Source organism: Condylura cristata, unplaced genomic scaffold (genome assembly GCF_000260355.1).
Source record: "Condylura cristata isolate star-nosed mole 26May11 unplaced genomic scaffold, ConCri1.0 scaffold00051, whole genome shotgun sequence".
NCBI classification, from domain to species: Eukaryota; Metazoa; Chordata; class Mammalia; order Eulipotyphla; family Talpidae; genus Condylura; species Condylura cristata.
In genome coordinates, this window is record NW_004567152.1 from 1519214 (window position 1) to 1540782 (window position 21569).

The window sequence follows — 21569 nt, forward strand, 5'->3', positions numbered from 1 at the left end:
AAAAAAAAATGTGAAAAATGATGTAAAAATAAACTTTTTAATAAAAAAAAATTAGAAAAAAAAATCTATGTGGTTATGAATTTGTCCATTTCTTATTTTAATTTTGCAAGTCTAGTATTAAGTGCATATAATTTTATAATTGTTATGCTCTCCTAATTAATTCTTTTATCATTGAAATGTCACTGCCTGCCACTGGCAAAATTCTTCTATTCTAATCTTCATTGTTTTGTACTAAGGTAGTCCACATTGCTTTCTAGTGCTTTTGTATTTTTTTTTTTTGGTATATTTTTTCCATGGTTTTGCCTTCAAGCTGGTTGTATCTTCATATGTAAAGTTATTTATTATAGACAGCATATAGTTGGCTTTTGCTTTTTTAAAACCAAGTATGATAATCTTGAGTTTAGTCCTTTTATGAAACTATAAGATCAGATTTAGGTCAGCCACTTTGCTACTTGTTTTTCATTTGTCTCTTCTTTCTGTTCTTCCTTTTTATCCCCTGCCTTCTTTTGGGATTATCAAATTTCTTTAGTATTTCATTTTAGTGCCCTATTACCTTTTAACTGTACCTTACTTAGTGGTTGCTCTAGGAGTTTACAAGTTGAATCTTTAATTCACTATAACCTACTTGAGAGGTAATATTGTATCACTTAACATGAAGAGTAACAACCTTACAGCTATGTAAATTCAATTCACAACCATCTTTTTGCAATTATCATGTTCATATAAACCCAATTGTACATTGTTGTAATTCCTGTTTTAACAATGCCTTTTTAAAAAATATCAAAGAAGGAAAAGATTAGCATTTTAAAAGTACCTACATATCTACCATTTCTGGTGCTCTTCATTACTTTCTGTCAATCTGCTTCCATCTTGTGTAATTTCCTCCCACCTTAAAGAACTTTCTATGGCAGCACTTGAAACACAGGACAGCTGATGAGGAATTATCTCAGCTGTTATTTATCTGAAAATGTATTTTTATCACTCGTGTTTCTAAAATAGCATTTTTACTGCACATGGACTTCTGGGTTGACGTGTTTTTCAGCTTTTAAATTTTGTACTGTTGTTTCTTACGTGCATTTTTTCCTTGATGTGTAATGTGCATTCATTTCCTAATTACTTTTCAGGTTTTCTATTTATCTTTGGTTTTCATGAATTTGCCTATGATGTGCCTAGCTGTGTTTTCTTTATGCACCTACTACTTGGGATTTAGTATAATTCTTGGAACTGTAAGTTAATAAAAAAAAAATCATGAAATTGTAGGCCATTATTTCTTCAAATGCTTTTTTCTGCCCTATTCGCCCTTTTCTCTCCTTCTTAGACATCATCCTAATACATGTTTAACATGATCTCTCAGGTCCCTGATGCTTTGTTTTGTTTTGTTTTTTTATCATGTTACTCTCTATTCTTTTGACTAGAGATTCTTTTCCATAGAGTTTCTTCTTCATCTCCTGTCTGTTACGGTCAATTAGAGCCCATCCAATTAATTTTTCATTTGTTGTTAGACTTTCCAGTTTTAACATTTCCATTTAGTCCTCTTTTGCTATTTCTATTTCTGTGCTGAAATTCACTCTGTTCATTATGACCTCCTATTCATTTGAGGTCATATTATATTTATAATAGCTGTTTCTAAATTTAATTCTAACATCTTGGGGCTGGTTTCTATTACGTGTTTTTTCTCTTGGTTAGGAATCACATTTTCGTGTTCTTCATGTATCTATATATTTTTAGTATATTATGAACACTGTGAATGCTACTTTGTAGAGGCTTTGGATTCTATTATCTTCTTCTGAATTGTGTTGACCTTTGTTTTAGCAGGCAAAGCCTGCTAAGGTTCCACTTTGAACTCTTGCAGGTTTCATATGTTAGTGTAAGTCTATTTCAGTTTTACCCTTTAGTCCTAATGCAAATTCTTTACTCATGGAACATGAGTTTTCTCCTAAAGCATTGCACTTTCTGTGGTTTTAATGGGGAGCCCACAGTGTTTGCACAGGTCCTGTAAGAACTTGAGATCCACTCTCCAACCCCCCACTCCCGTGGCAGGCTATAACTGAAATCTCTGCTCAGGTTTCAGCCTTCCAGCTGTTTTCTTGCTCCTGGAATCCCTGAGTTTCGTTCATACATGTGCAGTTCGGGAGGCAACCAAGGATTTGAGGGGAATTTACATGCAGGCTTTCACAGATTTTCTCCCTCATTTCAAGATGCACTGGCTGACCCATGTTTCTCGGGCGCCTGAAGCTACTAGGGCTGAAGCTTTCTGCTCACATTCCAGTCATGCATGTCAGGCCCTATGGAGGACTCTCAGGGGAAAGGCAGTAATAAGCATAGGTTTCACTCAGTGCATTTCTCTTCATGGAATGCTTGGAGTCCCTCTACTTTTTGACTGCTCTTGATGAATCTGTTGTGCCTTTATTTATCTTTTTATATTCTATCTAGAATTGCTCATTGTTATCTGTGGAAAGGTTAGACCTACTTAATCCGCTCAATCGCTAACCTCAAACCAGCTCCTCTTTACATTGTTTTGCAAGCACCAGTTAGGCTATGCTTATCTTTACAGGTAGGATGCACAGGGTGCCTGATGAAATCCTTGGAGTAAATCTGGTATCCTGCTCATCTTGTGCAGCCTGACATATCAGAGCCAGGAGGTGGTGAGCTGAGAGAAGTCAGGTCAGTTTCTAAGCCACCCTCCTCTTTCCACGGACACAGCATGTGTGCAGCACATGTCCCAGGATCTTGCAGAACAGGGTACCATGGGCATTTCAGAATAGAAAACAACAAAGACATCATGCCAATGTTCATTTGACAGCCAGGTTTTGAGTGCCTACTATATGCCAGACACTACATTTGGGACAGACACGAAGAAGGGAAACTTCTTTTGGTAATAAAGAAAACACTAATGCCTGGGAACCCTAAGCAAACCCATTGCCAGGTGTCTGTTGAAAGCTTCCTGGAGAGGAAGCCCTGCACTGAATCTTTTTTTTTTTAAATAATATAATAGTTTATTTTTACATCACTTTATGAATTTATCCATCTCAGTTGTAGTCTCCTTGGGTTCCCATTACCAAATCATCATGTGCCATCACCATAGTCCAGTGCATTTCCCTCCTCCCACTGTTTTTGATCCCATTCCCCACTCCATCCCTGTAAAATGTCTCTGGTATATAGCTGTTCATTATTATTATCATTTTCTCGCCTGGTCCATTATATTCCTGCTATGAGTGAAACCATCCGCTATTTTCCCTTTTCTTTCTGGCTTATCTCAATAATAAGCATGATCTTTTCCAGCTCCATCCATGTTGCTGCAAAATGGATGTGTTTATTTTTTTGTTGTTGTTGCTGGGTAATATTCCATTGTGTATATGTACCGCATCTTTTTAATCCAGTCATTCACTTTTAGGCATTGGGCTGTTTCCATGTCTTTCCAATTGTGAATAAAGCAGCAATAAACATGAGCATGCAGGTGTCTTTTTGAATCAGTGTGTTTGTCTCTTTTGGTTAGATACCTAGGAGTGGGACTGCTGGGTCATATGGAAGCTCCATGTTTAGCAGCTTGAAGAACCTTCAGTTTTCCATAGTGGTTATACTTGTTTGCAGTCCCACCAGCAGCCTGCACTGAATCTTAACCAAAGATAGAGTGTCAGTTGCCCAGGCAGAGGAGGGGGCTTGGGCTGATGGAACAGCATGGGCAAAGGCATAGGGCAAGGTATGTGCTGTGAAAGAAGGTACAACTAAGACTCTGGAGTCTCTGTGGTGGCAGGCTGGGAGGGAGGAGGGAGGGCTGGAGGGTTATAGTTTGTCTGAGCTGGTGAAGGCAGGGATTATTTCACACAATGCCTGGGCCTCCTAGGTGCTGCTTCCCACCCCAAAGTGTCTGAGCACCCAGGAGCTGAAGGTACATCATCCTGTAAAACAATTAAGGTGCCTGACTTGCAAAGAAAGGACTGATGTGAACAACATACTTCATTTATACAGTGTCTCCCCTGCCAAAGTCTTTGAAAATCAAATACTCCCCAAGCTATGGAAACCCAACCACTGACTGATCGTTAGGACTTTATTATTATAATCACCCAGCCCAATTTCAGCCACTGAGGGCAGAACAATGAGCCATTGACACTGTGCTGGTCTTGCTCCCATCCACTCTCCCCTACAGGCACGAAGCTGACGCTGAAGCCTCAGTGGGGAGGGCGGCTGGGTCCTGTGACCTGGCTGCACCATCCTGCTCCATGGAGACTTCTGGGAGGTCTAGGCATCGGTCTTCTCACTCATCAAGTGGGAGGCCGAAGGAAACACATCCGGACATCGCTTTGATCTCCTCCTGTTCTATACCATATCTTGAGCCTCAAACTCAGGAGCTAATTACAGCTGCTTTGGGGAAATTTATGGGTATGAAAATTCTTCAAAGATGCTAAAGACCATGAGGTGCTGTTAGTCTTCCTTACTACACGTGGCTGCCATGCCCTGCTAATATACTTACAAAAAGAAAGCCTGTGGGGTGCCCCATGTCACACACATGTGCCTGGTACCCGGTGGTCTGGGTGGCTCAGTGGTCAGGGCAGGGAGCTTGGTCCAGCTGGCTCCTGACCCCCAGCTGCGATGTAACAAGGTCACACCATCTCTTATTTACGGTTTCACTTTATTCCCAAGCATTTGGTGTTATTTGATCACCAGATATAAGCCAAAAAGATCCCAATTTTATTAGGAAAGAAAGCTTACTTTTGTGGAACTGCAAGGCCGGATCATTGTCCCATGAAACCCTAGAGGCCAGGCACTTGGCAGGCTTGAGCTGAGGCTGCCTTACCCAGGGTTTCTGCTATCACCGCTGGCTTTGAATTTCCTGCCTGGGAAGAGGCTAAGGAAGCACCATCAGGTTAGCTGAGGACATGGATTTTTGTGAGCTCACCTGGGTTCAGCAGAGTGACATTGCAGCCCACTGGTGCTTTTTCCCCTGCCTTGTCTTAGTGGAGTCAGTTCAAAACACATCAGGCCAATGGGAAGGGAACCTCTTGCAGCCCACACGAATGGCATTGGGATAGATGCTGAGACTCCAGCTTGGGTTTCGGGATTAAGGAAATCTGAGCACTGTGAAGCACACTGGCGCTGGGATTAGACAGTCTCTCTTCTCGATACTTCAGCGGACTCTGCAAACTAATGCCAGGGCTTCTTCACCACTCTTGAAGGTTCTTAGCTGGGAACCACTGTTTGTATGGCACTGGGGGGATCTTTGCCCCCAAAGTCCCCACACTTGGAAAAAGTTCAGCAAAAAAGTGAAGCCTGGATAGTAGGTAGTCAGCAACTATGTCCTGCTGCCCCTACTTACCCCCTCTTCTGTTCCTTTCAGAGGGGCAGCAGCCAGTTTACTTCTGTTTATTTATGCCCCCTCCTGCTATAGGAAGGAACTAAGACAGCTCTGAGGACCTAGAAGCATCCAGCAAAAGAGCCCAGATCTAAGGTGAAGATGGTAGCAGATGAAGAAACATGTGCAGGACATAAATGCTGCCCAGGTGGGGGCCCGTCTGGCCCTGGCTTCTTCTCCAAGGCCTCTGCTGACACCAACACCAAGGAGAATCTGGTGAGGAGGTGGTGGACTAGGTGACAGGGGGAGTAGAAGGGGGCAGAGGAGAAAGGAAAGGAGGTAGAAATGGGGAGACGGGGGTTACAGAAGCAGAAACAGGTCAGCAATGCAGACTCCAGGGGTTACTTTCTCAGCCTGGAGTCCTTACAGAGATGCTCTGTGCTTATGGCCCCAGCAGAGGGGTTGGGGCTCTGTAGCAGCCCAAGGAGTACAATCTGGAGAAAATGGGTGCTGGTTACTTAGCTTCCTACACCAGAAAGGCAAAGGCAGAAGCCAGGACCTGGGTGGATGGGCAGTGAGGTCCCTAGTGACAGGGCTGGCTCAGGTCTACGGTGGGTCCAGTGCTGGAATCCTTGCTCCCGTGCAGGGATGGTGGTATCCCCCACGTTGTCTCTGGTTCTCGGGGCTAGTTTGGGCTGGCTGAACTAAAAGGAAGGCGATGGTTCCCATACTGGGTGGGAGGACCATATGGGGCAGGGGTCAAGCAACGCTGGGGTCCCCAGCAGGGTTGCGGATGCTGAGAGAGCAACCAGAGATCTGGGGAGGGAGTGGAGGTGGGCTGTAGGTTGAGTGCCACATTGCCTTTTGGGCCTGATGTCCACTCTGTTCTTCCTGTGTTCCAGACTCCTCCTGAATTGGGTCTCTGCTCCTCCTGTGTGCTCCTTTGATCCCCGGTCCAGTCCTCAATAACAGCTTGTCACTCCTCCTCTGTGTGTCCACCCCACCTCCCAGGCACCTTGGGGCTTTCAGGGGCAGCATGTCATGGGCTTGGGGGGGATGGTGGTGGCAGGCTGGAGGAAAACCTGCCCCACTCCAGAGTAGATGAGGCAGAGAGAGGTAGTTGGCCCCTGAGCCCCCCTCCTTCCCATGTCATTGCACAATCTGGAGTCATAAGCAGAAGTGTGCAGGACGTTGCCGGGGGTAATTGTAGGTTACACGAAACAATCTGAGGAATTAAAGTCATATTTTCATTGCACCATAAAAACATGCAAAGGCGGCGGTAAGGCGGCCCCGGGGCCAAGGGGAGAGCATCTGGCCTCTGGTGCTGTGGCCCCTCCCTGAGCTGCCTGGGAGGAAAGGACAGGGCAAGAGTGGGCCTAGAGAAAGGACCTCAGAACACACAGCAAGCCTGGAGCTGGCAGACCTGAGGGTACATAGGACAGAAACTACTTAAGCCCAACACTCTGTCCTGCTCCCCACACTTACTCAGGCATGAGAACCAAGAACACAGCTGCTCTGCCCTGAATTCTGGGTTGGAGGCTCATGGAGAGTAGACATCCAGGGCACTGGGCCCCATGGCCAGGCGAGCTCTACTGACAGCACAAGACGCAAGGGTGGGTTGGTTGATGCACACACCAGGCCCAGGCTTTTTCTAAACACCAACTGCTTGTGAGTTGCATCAGGGCCCTGCCCACTGTTTATTGGGGTGTTGCCCACACAAGGGTAGCTGGTAGACTAAAGCCTCTGGGGTGGGGGACTATGGAGACTCAGCACCCCATGAGTGATATCCTTCAGAGCTGTACTGAGCACCCACATGATGGGCTGCTGAGGCTGATGGCACCAATACCTCAGACGCTTTGTTCTCACCCAGGTGATGGCACAAGCTGCTGAACTGGCCAGACACAATATTGAGAAAGTGGATGTCACAGACACAGAAAGTGTGCCAGGGCAAATCCTTCTGGGGAAACAGGTGTGCAAAAATTCTACCCCGAGGGGCCTGTGAGGAAACAGCCATGTGGTAGCACTCCTGGCCAGCAGGGTGGTCAGGGGGCAAAAGGACCTTATCCCAAAAGCTGCCCAGTGTATACTGAAGCCCTCCATGCAAGCTGCATCATTTCCATTGCCACACAAAGCAACAGGGCCATTTCAAGTTCCTCTTTTTTCCCACGACAGGGGCAAATCCAGTTTTGAGGGGACTGCAGGCTCCTGCCCAGTGGTGCCTACCCAAGTTGCCCCTGGGACCCCAGTCTGTTCACTGACCTCTGCAGACCTCAACTTTGCCTCTCAGCAAGGGGAACACCCAGTGTGGAGGCAAGCTCATCCTGCAAGATCTGAGGCCAGGGTGTGCCACCAGTCGCGCGTTAAATGGGATACGGCTGATCTCTCACTGCACTTGTTAAGAGGACCCGGCCCAGCCTGGCACTTGGCATCTTAATTGGGCGTCTGAGAGCTCCAGCACACGCTTCACACCAAGCGAGCAAGCAAGCTCTGAGGCTCCCTAGGCCCATTAAGGTGCAAACACATTCCTTTGTTTGCTGACAAGCAGGGTCCCATCCAGGGCTCCCGGGCGGCAGACTAAGTGATGTTTTCTTAAGGAAGACATGAGATTAACCGCTGCTAAAGCTCCAAGCACAATGCCTGGCCCTGCCCGTCACTGTCAGCGCTGTCTCTCTGTGAGGTGACTGACAGGTGCGGTGGGTGCCGCCGGGCGCTCCCTGGCCCATCAAGTCTCAATGTGCAGGATTAGCCTAAGCACAGCTAACAAACTAACTTGGAGGGTCACAATGGAAATTAAGTGGGGTACCTGACATTCAGGGGACAGAAAGCCTCTGATACCCCTGCCAAGTCCTGTCACTGGGCCATACCATTGGCAAGCTGCTCTGGAAAAAAAAGTCTTTGAAAAGTCTGCAGGGAGCCTGGCCACACTCCATTCTGCAAGGTGCAGAGACCCAAGTTGAAGGTCTCAGAAAGGACCCCTGGGGTCTTTGGGCAGCCCACTCCCTGCACCAGAGAGGAGGAGGTGGGGCTGTTGAAAGCACAGCACTGAAGGCGAGGTGTACAAGGACCCCAGGCTCCCAAATGACAAAGGTGGGCTAACAGGGGGTGCTGGCCTGGGTGGCAGTCCCTATCCCTATCCATCATTCTGGGGGGCAAGTTGGGGACCCCAAACACAGAGCAGACTTTAGGGAAAACATCCTCTTTATTTGTACTCCAGAAATACCAGGGAGGCTCGGACATGAGCAGCCCGTAGGGTGGGTTTCTGCACAGGTCGTCATCATCTGGTATTTGGGGCCTGGCAAGGCCAGCCCAGGCAGGAGAGGGTACGAAGTGCAGGTGTTGGGGCTAGCTGCCCCTAGAAGCCATCCCTGCAGGGCACACAGGCAATCTGTCCAGACACGCTGGCTACCTCAGGGTCCCTCCAGCCAGGGGCTCTCCAGATAGGGGCAAAGCTTGCCCAGGTTTGGCCTCCGGGGTCCTGTCAAGAATTTAGAGTCAGCATGGGGTGACCATGTTTCCCATACCCACAAGGGGACCCTCTCAGGACAGATGACAAATGTATCCTAAAGAGAGCCCTCCCTCCACTAGGTGATGTGTCACAGGGAGCATTGTACTACTAAAAATATTTTGAAATGGGGCCCTCCCTGGTGGTGTTGAAACTCCCTGGTGGGTTAAAGCACAGCACTGCGAAGCTGGCCATAGCCACTTCTGTGAGTTCAATCCCCAGGCAGAAAGATGACCCACATGGTGTAATAGACCTCTCCTGTCCTGCCTGCTGCTCCCCCTAGCAATGTAATTTATCAATCTGCCTGTTCTGCTCCCCACTCTGACTCTTGTGAATCCTCTCACCAGAGACCCCTGAACGTCTGGCTTATACCCCACTTCTGTATGCATAAATAAATAAATATCTTTAAAAAAATTTCTGAAATGATTAAAAAAAAAACTGGCCCTTAAAAAAATAGCTCTTTTAGGTAGAATATTCTGATAAGGATTTTCCAGGATGCCCTTTGTTAGTCTATACCAGAGGTAACCCTGATTGAGAAAGGGGGTTGTGGTAGAGCAAGTACGCATGAGAGGCCCCAGGTCTGGGCCAGCTGCCGGCGGTACCCTCAGACCACTTGGCCCTCCGTGCCTGCCCGCAGGCATCTTGCAGACTCGCATTACTCTGTCTGCAGTCTGCTTGGGCCCTGAGGGGAGAGAGGAGGCCTGCAGGACCCAGGCTGGGGAGGGGCCAGCTAGTACGGGTGATACCCTGAGACTAGCCACCAGGGCTCGAAGGGCTTGGCTCAGATTGAGAGAAGAAAGGCTCTGGCCACATGCATCCCTTTGACAGGGGTCAGGAGGAGACTCACACTTTCTTCCTCCTCAGAAGAGAATTGGGATGAACAACAATCCCTAAGTTTTCCAGCCGCTGCCTACCAGCCTCGCTTTACAAAGCTCTACAGCACCAGATGTCAGGCAGTGGCTGTGCATGAGGCAGCATCTCCACCTTCTGGGCGAGGGGGAAAGAGCCAGCCCTGCTACTCAGCACTGAGCAAGGCAAGAGCAAGTCGCTGGCTCCTCTGCCCAGCACCCACAGAATTGGGTCCAGGGATGCTTATGCTTGCTATGCCCAGCACCCACCTGACACAGGTGGCTACAGGTGTGAGTTTAGCCCCCACACCCGTGTATAGGGAGCAGCAAGTGCAAGGCTGGGGCCTGGGTTGCCCTGCGGAGGGTGGAACCCTCAGGGGCCTCCCCTCCTAACCCCGCTTTTTTGGCCATGGTGCCTTGGGCACAGGGCTCACCTGTCTGAGGGGGCATGGCAGGTGCAGCCTCCCACACACCTAGAGAGAACAATTCCCATGGTTCCCCCCCTAAACAGAGTCTAGCCCATGTGTATATACCTGGATTCCGGTCTCCGCAGAGCCAGGCTGTGGGCGGTGGCAGGTATGCCTTGTGCTCTGCGCCTGGCAGGGATGGTGGCTTACCCTCAGCAGCCTGTCATGGTGGGGTCCAGGCCTGAGCGCTTGGAGATGCGCAGCTTGGCTATCTCCTCAGCACAGGTGGGGTGGATGCCCACTGTCTGCATTACCTGTGCATAGGAGGCCCCACACCTGTGCGTAAGGGGAGAAGGAATCAGGGCAACCAGTCAGGGCAGAGAGATGCATCCATATCACCCTATTCCCAGGAAAGTGGCACAGAGGGGAGACCCTGGAAGACAGTCTCCTCTCTGCCTCCCTCACTGTCTCTCTCCAGGAATACTTATCAATACCTATGTTGGACCGTCCTACCGCCCAGTGGCTAAGCACTCTTCCCCCCTCCCACTACTGTCTCCACCCTGGCCTCCTGCTGCTCCCAGCCAACCAGACACAGCCCCACCTTGAGCTTTGGCTCCAACTGGTCCCTCCATGGGGCCCACTCCCTTACTCTACCAAGGGCTGCTCCAGAACGCCTGGGCCCCCTCTTTTCATTGTAGCCTGCACCCAACCGGCTTCACCATGGTCTTCTGCCCAGCACCGGGTGCTTCTCTCACAAGACTATCCCCCCACCCCGGCACTGTCTGTCCTGGGCACAGCACATGTGGGTGCCCTGCAGGGCACATCCACCATTTTATCAGACAAGGCTACAAGATCAGCTATTCTTATGTATGCACATGTTGAAATACGCACTTCTGACATGGGAGAAGGCCCCCAACCGAGGGTTCAGTGCATACCTTCTCCTGACTATCCCATAAAGCCACTGATTTGCTCAAACCTTTAGCATCTCAAATGCACAGATGCTGGAAACTATCACTACTGGCAAACCTTTGAACTCTTACCCACCGAAAGGGTTTCTTGGTATTTTAATTACACTTAAAAATTCTGAAGACCTTCTACTACTTAGGTTTTCTTTTCCTGTCAATCGCCTACTCAAGTTCTCCATCTTTCTATTGGGTTTACCCTGCAACAATCAATGTCAATTTTCAATTTATAAGAACTCTGCCATGTTGGCCCTCCCTGGTGGCGCAGCGGGTTAAAGCACAGCACTAAGAAGCTAAAAGCCACTACCGCATGAGTTCAAATCCCGCCTGCCCCGGAGGAGATTCACATGGCGAGGCAGACCTCTCCTGACCCGCCTGGTGCTCCCCTCAGCAGTGTACTTCATCAATCTGCCTGTTCTGCTCCCCTCTCTGTCTCTGATGAATCCTCTCACCCTCCACATCTCTGGCCTGTACCCCAGTTCCATATGAATAAATAAATAAATCTAAAAAAAAAAAAAAAAGAACTCTGCCATGTTAAGAAAATCAGTCTTCTTTGGTAGCATTATTATAAAGGGCTTTTTTAGAGTCTTTCTAGAAACTGATCCAGCTGGGTATCAGTCTTGGCACAAACACCAGTGTGCCAGAGGACGGAGATGGCTTTGTGGGAGAACCACGGCTTTGTTCACCGGTACTAGAGATGGAGCTAGTGCTGTGGTCCGATGAACAACCTTGCAGTCACACACAGGCCAGCAGGTGAGGACGCTGGGGTCACCAGTTGTACCAGGGTAGAATGCCCTTCCAGCCCAGGGCTCTAGCGGGGCTCAACAAAGCCAGCGCCGAGCCCATGAGCTTCCTTCCACTGGTGACCCTGGATGGAGCTTCCAAACAATGGTGCTACTGCAGCTGCCCTGAAGCTGGCATCCATGATCAGGTACCAGGTGGACTCCAAAGACTGAAAATGGTCCTGAACTCAGCCCTTCCTCCTCTTCTCTAAGGTCAGGCCCACCCCCTGGGGGCACCCGCTGCCACAAGCCAGTGACTGCTGCAGTGTGAGTATAAAGGAACGGGAGGGCAACGATGGGGTCTGAGGCTCCCTGCCTGTGCCATCTAAGCCCAGGGTACATGTGTACACAGGCTGACATGCCCTGAGGCATCTTGACCAGGTCCTTGGCCTTTCTGAGTTTTGGCCCTGCTCCTCAAGACCCTGCCCTAACCTTGAACCAATCTGCCCTAACTACCTCCACCAACCCCCAAGGTGAGCTCCCAGTCACACCCACACTCACACCCTAAAAACACATGGGGCTGAGGTACCCCATGTGCCCTCCTCTGAGTCTAGCCCCGAGCTGTCCTTCACCTCTGCTTCACCCAGCTCTCCTGCCTCTGAGGAACCCATGCCTAGGTACCTAACCTCCTCACTCCCACCCACAGCCTTCATCAGCAGGCAGGCCCCACAGCCCAGCGCCCAAGCCTAGGCTGCAACTCCAGAAGATACACAGCTGCTTTGGCAGTGCAGTGCTGACCCTGTTCTGACTGCGCAGACAAGGTCCAGTGATCCCCAAGGTCAGCTGGGAACTCAGAGCTCTCCCCTCCTCCCAGGCTGCCTGGACACCTAGGGACACTGTGTGGCTCTGGTTTAAAAGTATTTGGCTGGAGAAGAAAGCTGTCTCTCATCTGATTCCTTGTCACATCTGCAGAGATGCTCTGCTGAAAACAGACAGCACGACAAAAAAAGCGCCGTCAATGCTGTGGACTTTCCACTGTGGAGCTGCCAGCACCTTGAGGGACAACAGGGTGAGCATCACGTAAGGACAGCATTCCTCTGCACTTACTTGATCCCCAGAGCAAATCCTTGAGTAACTTCTCCTGCACTGGGGCCAAGGAAATGCAGGCCCAGCACCAGCTGTGGAGGCTCTCGAAGACACACCATCTGAAAGTCACATTGTCAATGGTGAACCCAGAGGTAGGACCCCAGGGCTGCATGGGTGGCCTGGACTAGGAGCACACATAGCCCTGGCAGTACACAGGGCCCCAGAGTCCTACAAGGATGAAGGGTACAAGCACCTCCCTAGAAGATATTCACGTTTCTGGATTCTGGAAGAGCTATGGAGGGTGACCCACTCGGCAGCCAGCTCTTTCCCTCTCCCTCGCCTCCTAGCATGCCCTGACCCAGGCCCATGAGAACACTCACCTTTATGTAGCACTGGGATGCATCCCTTTCAGCCACCGTAAACTCCAGGGGTTTGTAATACGCATGGTAAACCTGGGGGACAAGGTACCAATTCTTGGAGTCACTGGCTACTGTGAAACCAGCCTCCTAAGCATTTCACTCTGACAGGCTGTGGGGCAGACATCAGGGCACAGTGGGAACCCAGAACCCTCCCACTCAGCTGGCAGATGTGGTCAAGGGTGGGACACAGTTCAGCTGGCTGTGGACAGCACCCTTCTTTCTCACACACAGGCAGCCTGTGGCTGGATCTCTACTCTCTGCAAACAGGTCCTCTCCCACTGAAGCCAAGCCCCTGTGGCCCAGAGCAGCAGACCAGGCACCAGGCTGGCCAAGTGGCCTCCACTCTCACTCAGCACAGGGCAGAGGAACTGCTCATGAGCACCACTGGGTGGATGCTGCTGCATGGGCAGAGCAACTGCCGCAGTGGGGAGGGGTGGGCAGGGGCAGGAATAGGTGAGCAGGCAGTCTTCTGGCCTCCTTTGTGCACCCTGGTGCTTGTTGGGATTTTACTTGAGCCAGAGGAGGGGCAGGCACAGGATGACCCCAGGCCCACACTGGAGCTGTTGGACAAAGGCTTTCAGCGCCTGTGAAGGGCTCGACAGTGTATTCAGGGCTGCGGCCAAGTAAAAAATGAGCAGCGTCCTCACATGTGCTGCACAGCCATTATTAATTAATGGAGCTTCAGAGAATATTGTTCTAACTAAGACAGAATTGAAAAGAAAACAAATAAAGGGTATTTGGCCATTCAACATTGTGAAACATAAAACAACATTATAAAATGCCATGAACATGTGTCCCAGTGTACTTGTGATGAATCAAACAAAAATAGCAAATAAAGTGCCGGGAGATGGCCGGCCTGTCAGGCCTAACCCGCTGATGGAGGGAACAGGGCCCTGGGGCAAGGGGCAGACCCTGGAGCCCATGAATCACTCCCAGAGGGACCCTGGCCCCAACATGGTGGCCACACAGTGTCTGGTTCTTTTGGTTCGCCTGCAAACTGCCACAGCAGCAAGATGAAGCCCCAATGAAAGCTTCTAGCCTCCCTAACCTGGCAGGTTTCAAAACCTCCTTGCACCTGTGATACCACCTGGGGCTTATACCGTGACTGCCCTGGGGCACTAGCCGATCTGCGGGAGCAGATCCCAGAAATAGCTTTATCTGATGAAAACCCCTTCCTCTGGGGTGAGTACCCAAGTCTGGGCTGTTGTGGGCTTGGGGAAATGGAGAATCTTGTAAGAGGAACAGGGGCAGGAGCTGGTATGGGGCTGGGAAAGGTTGGGGAGGTCTTGCCTGATGGAACCACAAGAAGGGTGAGGTACCTGGGGGCAGGCAAGCAGGGCTGGAGGGCAGCAGAGGTCTGAGGGTATGAGCAGCTTTCCAGGTCAAGGGAGACATGTGCCCCTGTGAAACGGGCCACATTCCATCACACCCTTATCACTGAGGCCACCCTCTTAAAACTCCTGCCCCACTGGGTCCTTCCTGCCGTGTCATGGCAATCACCCCGTTTCTCCACGTCCCTCCAAGACTCAGGACCTGAGAAGCAAGGATGTAATACTGCTGCTTATCCTCTGGGCAGGAGAGGAGCCATCAAAGAGTATGAGTGCTGCACAGGTGGCCTATCCTGACACCCCTCTCCTCAGGGTCCTGACTTACCTCCACGTGCTCCTCTCCATGGCGAGCCACAGCCTCCTCCTCTGACAGCCCCACACAGCCATATTCCAAAGGGGTAAAAACAGTTGTGGGGACCTGGAAGGCAAGTCCTGCATCATACCTGCCCCTGGAGACCCAAAACTAAAGTCCTCCTTCCTGTCGCCCCCACCCAACCAGGATCAGAGGTCAGGTCTCCAGATGTGCTGGCTGGCGGATGCCAGACAGTGGGTGGAATGCATGGACTTTCCTTTGCTTCTGGGCTGCACCCCTAGAGCTAAATCTCACAGGCACACACAAACACTGCATGCTCCCAAATGGCTTTCTCCAAGCTGACCTGGCATTCTGAAGAAGAGCGAGCACTCACATTGTTATAATCCATCAGGACTGAGGACTGACCACAGAGCCTCTGGGCCAAGAGCTTCCCAGCCATGATAGCCGTAGGTGTCAGTTCGGGCCGCCCCTGACCAAAGGAAGGAGAAGGTGTCACTTTAGCATGATGTCTAAGGAAATCTGAATAGTCCCTATACCACCACCTCTCACCTTCCTCAAAAGGAGTGAGGAAACTTGGGGGTCTCTCCCTTGCAGAGACCCCCAAGTTTGGGTGTCCAGGGCCCTGGGAAGGTTTAATTGTCCTCATTGCTTTCCTCAGTGCTGCTCTGGGGAGACAACCTGGGTCACGATCCTCTTCCCTGAAAGAGGTGAGCCCAGCCATATTGCCCATGCATCTTCCCTCTGCACCCTTTCCTGGCATAGGTGATTTTGGAGAGCTGCCCTGTGACGAAACTCAAATGATCCCACAGCCATTTGACCAGGATTCAGCTAAAACAGGCCAAGAAGAAGAATTCCACGTGCTCCTTACATGTACTTGACTTGCACCCAAGAGCCCATTACAAGTCCCAAATCAGATGTCATTGGGCTGGAGGGTCCTCTGTCCCAGGGTGTGTCTGCCTTGGAGAGCAGGGGGTGCAAAGCCCAAGTGCCCCTGCACGCGTCAGCCTGGGACCGGCTGCCAATCACCTCTGTAGCAGCAGGAAATGCAGATGTTGTTTGACATTCCAGAAATGAATAGAGATCCGAAGAGATAAACTTGTGAAAGCAGCCTGTGCATTCCACTGGGACTGACTAACCGTGGAAACATCCAGCATACAGCACATAATATCTCATTAACAATGGCCACCCCACCCACCTGCTAGACTCTTCCCTGCTGCTTGCGGTACCACAGGGCATCATTAACTCTTTGGACTGCTTGGAATGAGAAGTCCCAATGTGAGTGGATTTAATTTTTTTAACAAAAAAATATTTTTGCATGTGTTCTATATTTCTGGCAACATAGTCTGAAATATTAGAAATTCCACCACACTGGCAGGAATCTGGCATCTCATGGAACTCCAGCTAGCTTTGCTCCTGGGGTGTACAGACAGTCAGCATGGCTTGCACATGTGCTCTTCAGTGAAGACCACTGTGCTACCTCAGGGCAGGCATGCAGCAGGAAGAGAGTGGCTGACATCAGGGAATGCCATGTCGAGCCATTTGAGGTCCCATCAAGTAGCTGCACAACCCAGCTAAGTGGGTTGTGTCTTCAGGATAGCGTAGGTCATGTGAGTCACTAGTTTCACTTATCAACAGGCTGGTAAGTGGTGACCTGCTGCTGAGAGGGACTGCAGTTCTGACTGAGCCCCCAGCTGTACGGTCCCCTCACAGACCTGCATCAGCTTGGAGGTCTGCCCCATATGCTGTTTCACAAGCCTGGGTTCACAGGGGCCTGAGGGACTTAAGCACCAGCAGTTTGACTCACGTCTGATGGGTGACCCCTCTGGTAAACTGGGGGTCCTGGGAGCTGTGCTGCCATAGCAGGAGGGGTCTGCATCTAGCAGGACAGACCCGTACCAGGGGGAAGATGAGCCCTTCAGAAACAAAGGCACAGACTTGCAGGGGTTCCTGCCCTGGCCTGTCTCTACGCGTGCGCCAAACTCTCCTGAAGCTCCCATCCATCATGAGCTGCAGCACAGGCTGACAGACGAGACCACAGGATGGTCCCCTCAACATAGGGGACTACCACCTGTGCCCTCTCACCTCTGGGATGCTCTACCTAGGGGATTCTGGCCTTAGTCTCCAGGCATTCCCCAAACCGACACTCCCTTATGGGGGTGAGGGTTATCGGTGAACTTGCCCAACTCACTCTTCTCCAGCCCAGGGGCTGCATGCTGCCCCCCACTCTCCTGACCACAAGCGCAACCATCTTCTGACATCTGAAGTAGTTTACTTACTTAATGGTCCTCTGTGTCCCCTACCAGAATGTCACCTCTATAAGGACTTGCACTTTTCTCTCTTCCAGCAGTAACCCAGAACCTAGAAAAATGGCTGTTCACTCACTACATGATGAATGGATGAAAATTAATACAATATGGTAGCAAAATGCTACCATGAATCTCAGAATGTGACCTTATTTGGAAATAAGGGTCTTTGCAGATACATCAAGACATATATTGAGGTGAGAGCATACTGGATTAGGATCCTGAGAACAAGCAAGGACACGTAGATAAGGAGGTGGTCATGCAGAGACCAAGCAGAGACGGAAATGCTGGCTAGAAGCCTATACCTCTGCCACATCTCCGATGGCATAGATGTGGGGGACAGTGGTGGCTTCCCGGGCGTCCACCAGGATCTTATGATTATTAGGGTTGGTTTTTACTCCTGCCTTCTCCAAATTAAGAATTTTGGTTTCTGGAACTCGACCTGAAAGAAATAAAGACAGGGCTGAAAGGTTTTCTTCAGCAGGTTTGACCTAGACTCCTTGCTTTATAGTATTTCTTGGATTGTCCATTTCAGACCGATGAAATCTGAAGCACACGCAGCATTGAGGGGCTGCTAGCCTCTGAGGCCTCAAGCGGCACCCAAATACACACACATCCACACACACACACCCCTATTTGCACTGTGAGTTGACGAAAGGCCAAAGCAGAACTAGTAGAAACAGTGAGCCAGAGAAAGGCAGAAAGAGGGTGCAGGGCACAGACACTTCTCTAAACATATGTTGTGATAATTTTGTGCTTTTAATAATTAGCATAACTTATATATATAAAATCAAAAAAGGAAAATAGTCCCTAAAACAGGTAAATAAGCTGAAATAGTCTTTTATGAGGTTGGTGACAGCACATTCAGAAAAGATAGTAGTGATTGTAGGAATGAATTAGCTCTGGCAGCAAATAAACTGCAAACAAATCCTGTATGTCATATAATGTAAAATTTGAACTGGAAATACATGGTTTCTTTTTTTTGGTTTCTTTGGCTGTGACCAAAAGAAAAGAGTCTAGAAGCAACAATAACCCCAGAGTGATGTGCACGGAGCAGAGTTGGAGGGCAGCCACTCTGTTAGACAACAAACCAGGCCTCTCACAGCTGTGGCTCCTGTCCTTGCCACACTGTTTTAGGTGGGAGCTGCGGAGTAGGCGTGTTGTCTCCACCTCATGGAGGCCACCTGTGAGCCAACAATAGCCTCATGGGCCCCACATGCTCCTTCCAGGGGGTGGAACACCCTTCCTCCCACTCTCTCTGTTTCCCTGTGACCCTCCCACACCTTGCTCCTCCTGCAGACTCATACTTCAGTCAGAACAGCACTTCACGGTTTATAATTACATATTTGCACAGATACACTGTGACCTTATATCCTGAGCCAGCAGCAGACATCCTCTGAGATGTGTGCAGCAGGAAAGGAGTGAGTTGATTCAGACAAGAATGCACGAATTGTACCCTATCCAGGACCTACCTCTGGGCTGCAAGCTGACCCAGCACCCACTATCTGGGGCCCAGCTGTGGAGCAGGGCAGAAGGCCAGGGCCTTGCAGCAACTCCATGGGGCAAGCCAGCTTCTCTCCAATGTCCCAAGAGCCTTCCATGCAAATAGGCTCAGCTCTGAGGTCTGCAGAAATCAGAGGACCCCAAAGAGGGCGGCTACAGAATTGAACACTATACCCATCTTCTCCATGCCACCAGCTTGGAGTATCCCACTCTCAGGCACAAAGGCCATGATGGGCAGGCGATGGAGGGCCTCGGATATGTTAGCAGCTTCCTTGAAACCTCCGTCCCCTCACAGCCCTAGGCCTCATCACAGCCAAACTGCCAGCAGAAGTCCCTTTCTCCCCTAGATCAGAAGATGTGGCCTTAGGGCACCAGGCACAGGCTTCAAAGGCACCATGCCTATAGCTGGGGTGGCTCAGACACACCAGAGGCAGCAGGAGGTACCTCATCTGTGCATCTGGGAGACCAAGTGTTGTGAAAGTGAAGCCTTAAGTCTCCAGCTGCTCTCCCAGAGAGGGAAGTCAAAACACAGAGACTCCTCTAAACCATGCTTCTCAAGTTCATGGGGTGCAAGTTCCAGCCTCTTTTCTTTGCTGGTTACAGGAATCAGGTGCCAGGCAGGGTGGCACCACCTCAGATCAGATCAGATCAGACCAGATATGATGTCCCAGACCCCAGGAGGAGATGCCTGCCTTCTGATGGCTGGAGAGCCATGCAGATGCAGGCCTGGGAATATGCAGAAGGGGTCAGTTCCTCAGGATACATCAGGTACCCTGGAGTCCTGGAAGGTCGAGGAAAGGACTGGAAGGTGCTGTGCTCAGGAGAAAGGAGCCAGGCCTAGTGGACAAGGCTGGAGGGTTTCTGCTGTGAACCAAGGGCTAAGATCTCAGCTGTTTGGTTCAGGGTTCAGGGGAGCTGATGTAGCTGCTGCCCACTACATCCTGGTGATCATTCTGGGGGCATTGGGGGTGGAGTGAGAATGTCCAGGGGCAAAGCTGGTGCAGCACACAGGTCACCCTGAAGATGCTGGCCATATTGTATTCGCTGTACCTGTGCTGGCTCATGCACTCCCATCTGGCGGGGTAACAGGAGACCAAGAGCAGTTCTTCCTGCACTTCCTGGTAACTTTATAACAGCCAGCCAAACCCTATCTGAGGTCCCCAAGGAAATAAAGATATATTAAATAGTAGTAACAGGAAATGAAAACATGTGATCAAACTAGGTGGCCTCCACAAACTACTAAGCGAGGATTTTTAAGATCATGCTACACACATAAACCTGGAAAGCCATAGGAATGTCAGGCCACTGCTATGAAGCACAAATAGATGGCAAGGGAGATGGGCAGTGGTGGGAGTAGCTGCTATAACTGAACAGGTCTGGTAGGCAACAGGTGCTCCATCGATGCTCCTGAAGTGAACAAGGAGGTATTAGGCCACACTAGGCAGGACGACGGCCCTAAGGCCAGCCATGCACATGCTGGCATTTAGAAGCTATGATGGTGGGTCTGTGAGTGAGTGAGACCCAGTTCCAGCCAGGTACCCCATACTGAGGAGTCAGGGCCAGAACACTGGGCCCTGAGCCCCTACAATAGGCTGTTCCCAGGATGCTCTGAAGTTCTGTTCCTTCATGCTGAGGAGTCATGTTTCCCCTCAGTGCTCAGGTCTTGTCTCATGGTGTAGAAGCCCACTCAGATCAGGCCAGAATTCCAGGGGAGGGCAGAGAATGGGTGCCAGGGCAGGCACCCAGTGGGCGGCCAAGCAAGCAAGTCAGCTCGGGCCACACAGACAATGCCAGCCCAGGTCTGGGCTGGACTTAAAGCCAGACACAGAGACATGAGGACTCTCCCTGGTCATCCTTCTCTTATCTTATGTAAAATGAAGGGGATACTCTTCAGAGGACTTGAGGAAGAGGGGCACACCTGCTGCACTCCACCCGAATCTCTCTGTATGTCGCACTCCGCACTTTCCCAGACTGTAGCACATCTCAGACTCTCTTGCTCTCTCCCAGTGTGGACTGGCTCTCCTGGGGCACTCAGCGGCTCCCACAGCTCCTCTCCCTGGACAACACCAGGACGCAGATGGCGTTTTATCCATGTGTCAGTTTAGCACTTTGGGGTGAGTCCTCAGAGGAGGGAGGAGGCAGGTAGGGCGTAAGAGGGTGCTCCTGGGGATGGGGCAGAGGCAGAAGCCCACTAGTCTCTGTGATGTTTTAATTGTTGCACTTCTTTGGCTACTGGTAAAATTAACAGTTTAAGTAATTAAGTGTTTAACTGCATTTCCTCTTGTGAATTTCTAGTTCTTGCCTTTTCTCAATTATTTATAGACATCTTTGTGATTTTTCTGGCCTTCTTATATCATATGTGTTTACTACACATTTACCACAAATGGGGGCATTAGAATTCCAAGTACAAAGAGATATTCTCACTTCTTCAGAGGCACCATCTTTGTAAATACATGGCCTCTTTCCCGGTGCCCATCATCCAGCACACCCCAGGGCCCTTGAACGGTGAGCAGTGTTCAGCCTGCAAGCCCATGATGCAGCTGCGGCAGGCAAGCCTTCCTCAGATCCCTTGGAATCACACCAGCTGCTGCTGCTGACCCAAGGGGGCAGTCCAGCTGCCATGCCCAGCCAGCAGCTGTAGAAGGCCCAAACCCACAAGGTGGAGGCTGCTGGTCCTCACTACCTGCTCAGCTGGGCATAAAGATGCCCAGGCTGGACAAGGACAGTTTCATGTGCCTTTTTCCTCCTGATATGGGAAAATGGGTATTTCCTCTAATTTCATAGCTGCCTGAAGCACATGTTTCAACAAGTGAAGGATAATCATGTAATAATGTAAGATTTAAGTGCAGCAGTAGTATGGCAGGGTGAGTGAGGGGCTGGGATCAG

General features: G+C 50.2%; 1 protein-coding gene across 2 annotated transcripts in view; it reads right to left on the reverse strand.

The window, feature by feature from the left end:
- Positions 1-8481: 8481 nt before the first annotated feature.
- TXNRD2 (thioredoxin reductase 2) overlaps positions 8482-21569 on the reverse strand; it is a 51717-nt gene continuing 38629 nt past the window's right edge. For both annotated transcript variants that reach the window (XM_012734244.1, XM_004694972.2), the window contains exons 12-18: positions 17486-17622; positions 15251-15346; positions 14890-14982; positions 13198-13269; positions 12839-12936; positions 10174-10383; positions 8482-8765 (exon numbers count right to left, since the gene is read on the reverse strand). In XM_012734244.1, coding sequence (XP_012589698.1) covers positions 10260-10383; positions 12839-12936; positions 13198-13269; positions 14890-14982; positions 15251-15346; positions 17486-17622 — 620 coding nt within the window. In that variant the 3' untranslated portion in view covers positions 8482-8765; positions 10174-10259. The remainder of the gene's footprint in view (positions 8766-10173; positions 10384-12838; positions 12937-13197; positions 13270-14889; positions 14983-15250; positions 15347-17485; positions 17623-21569) is intronic.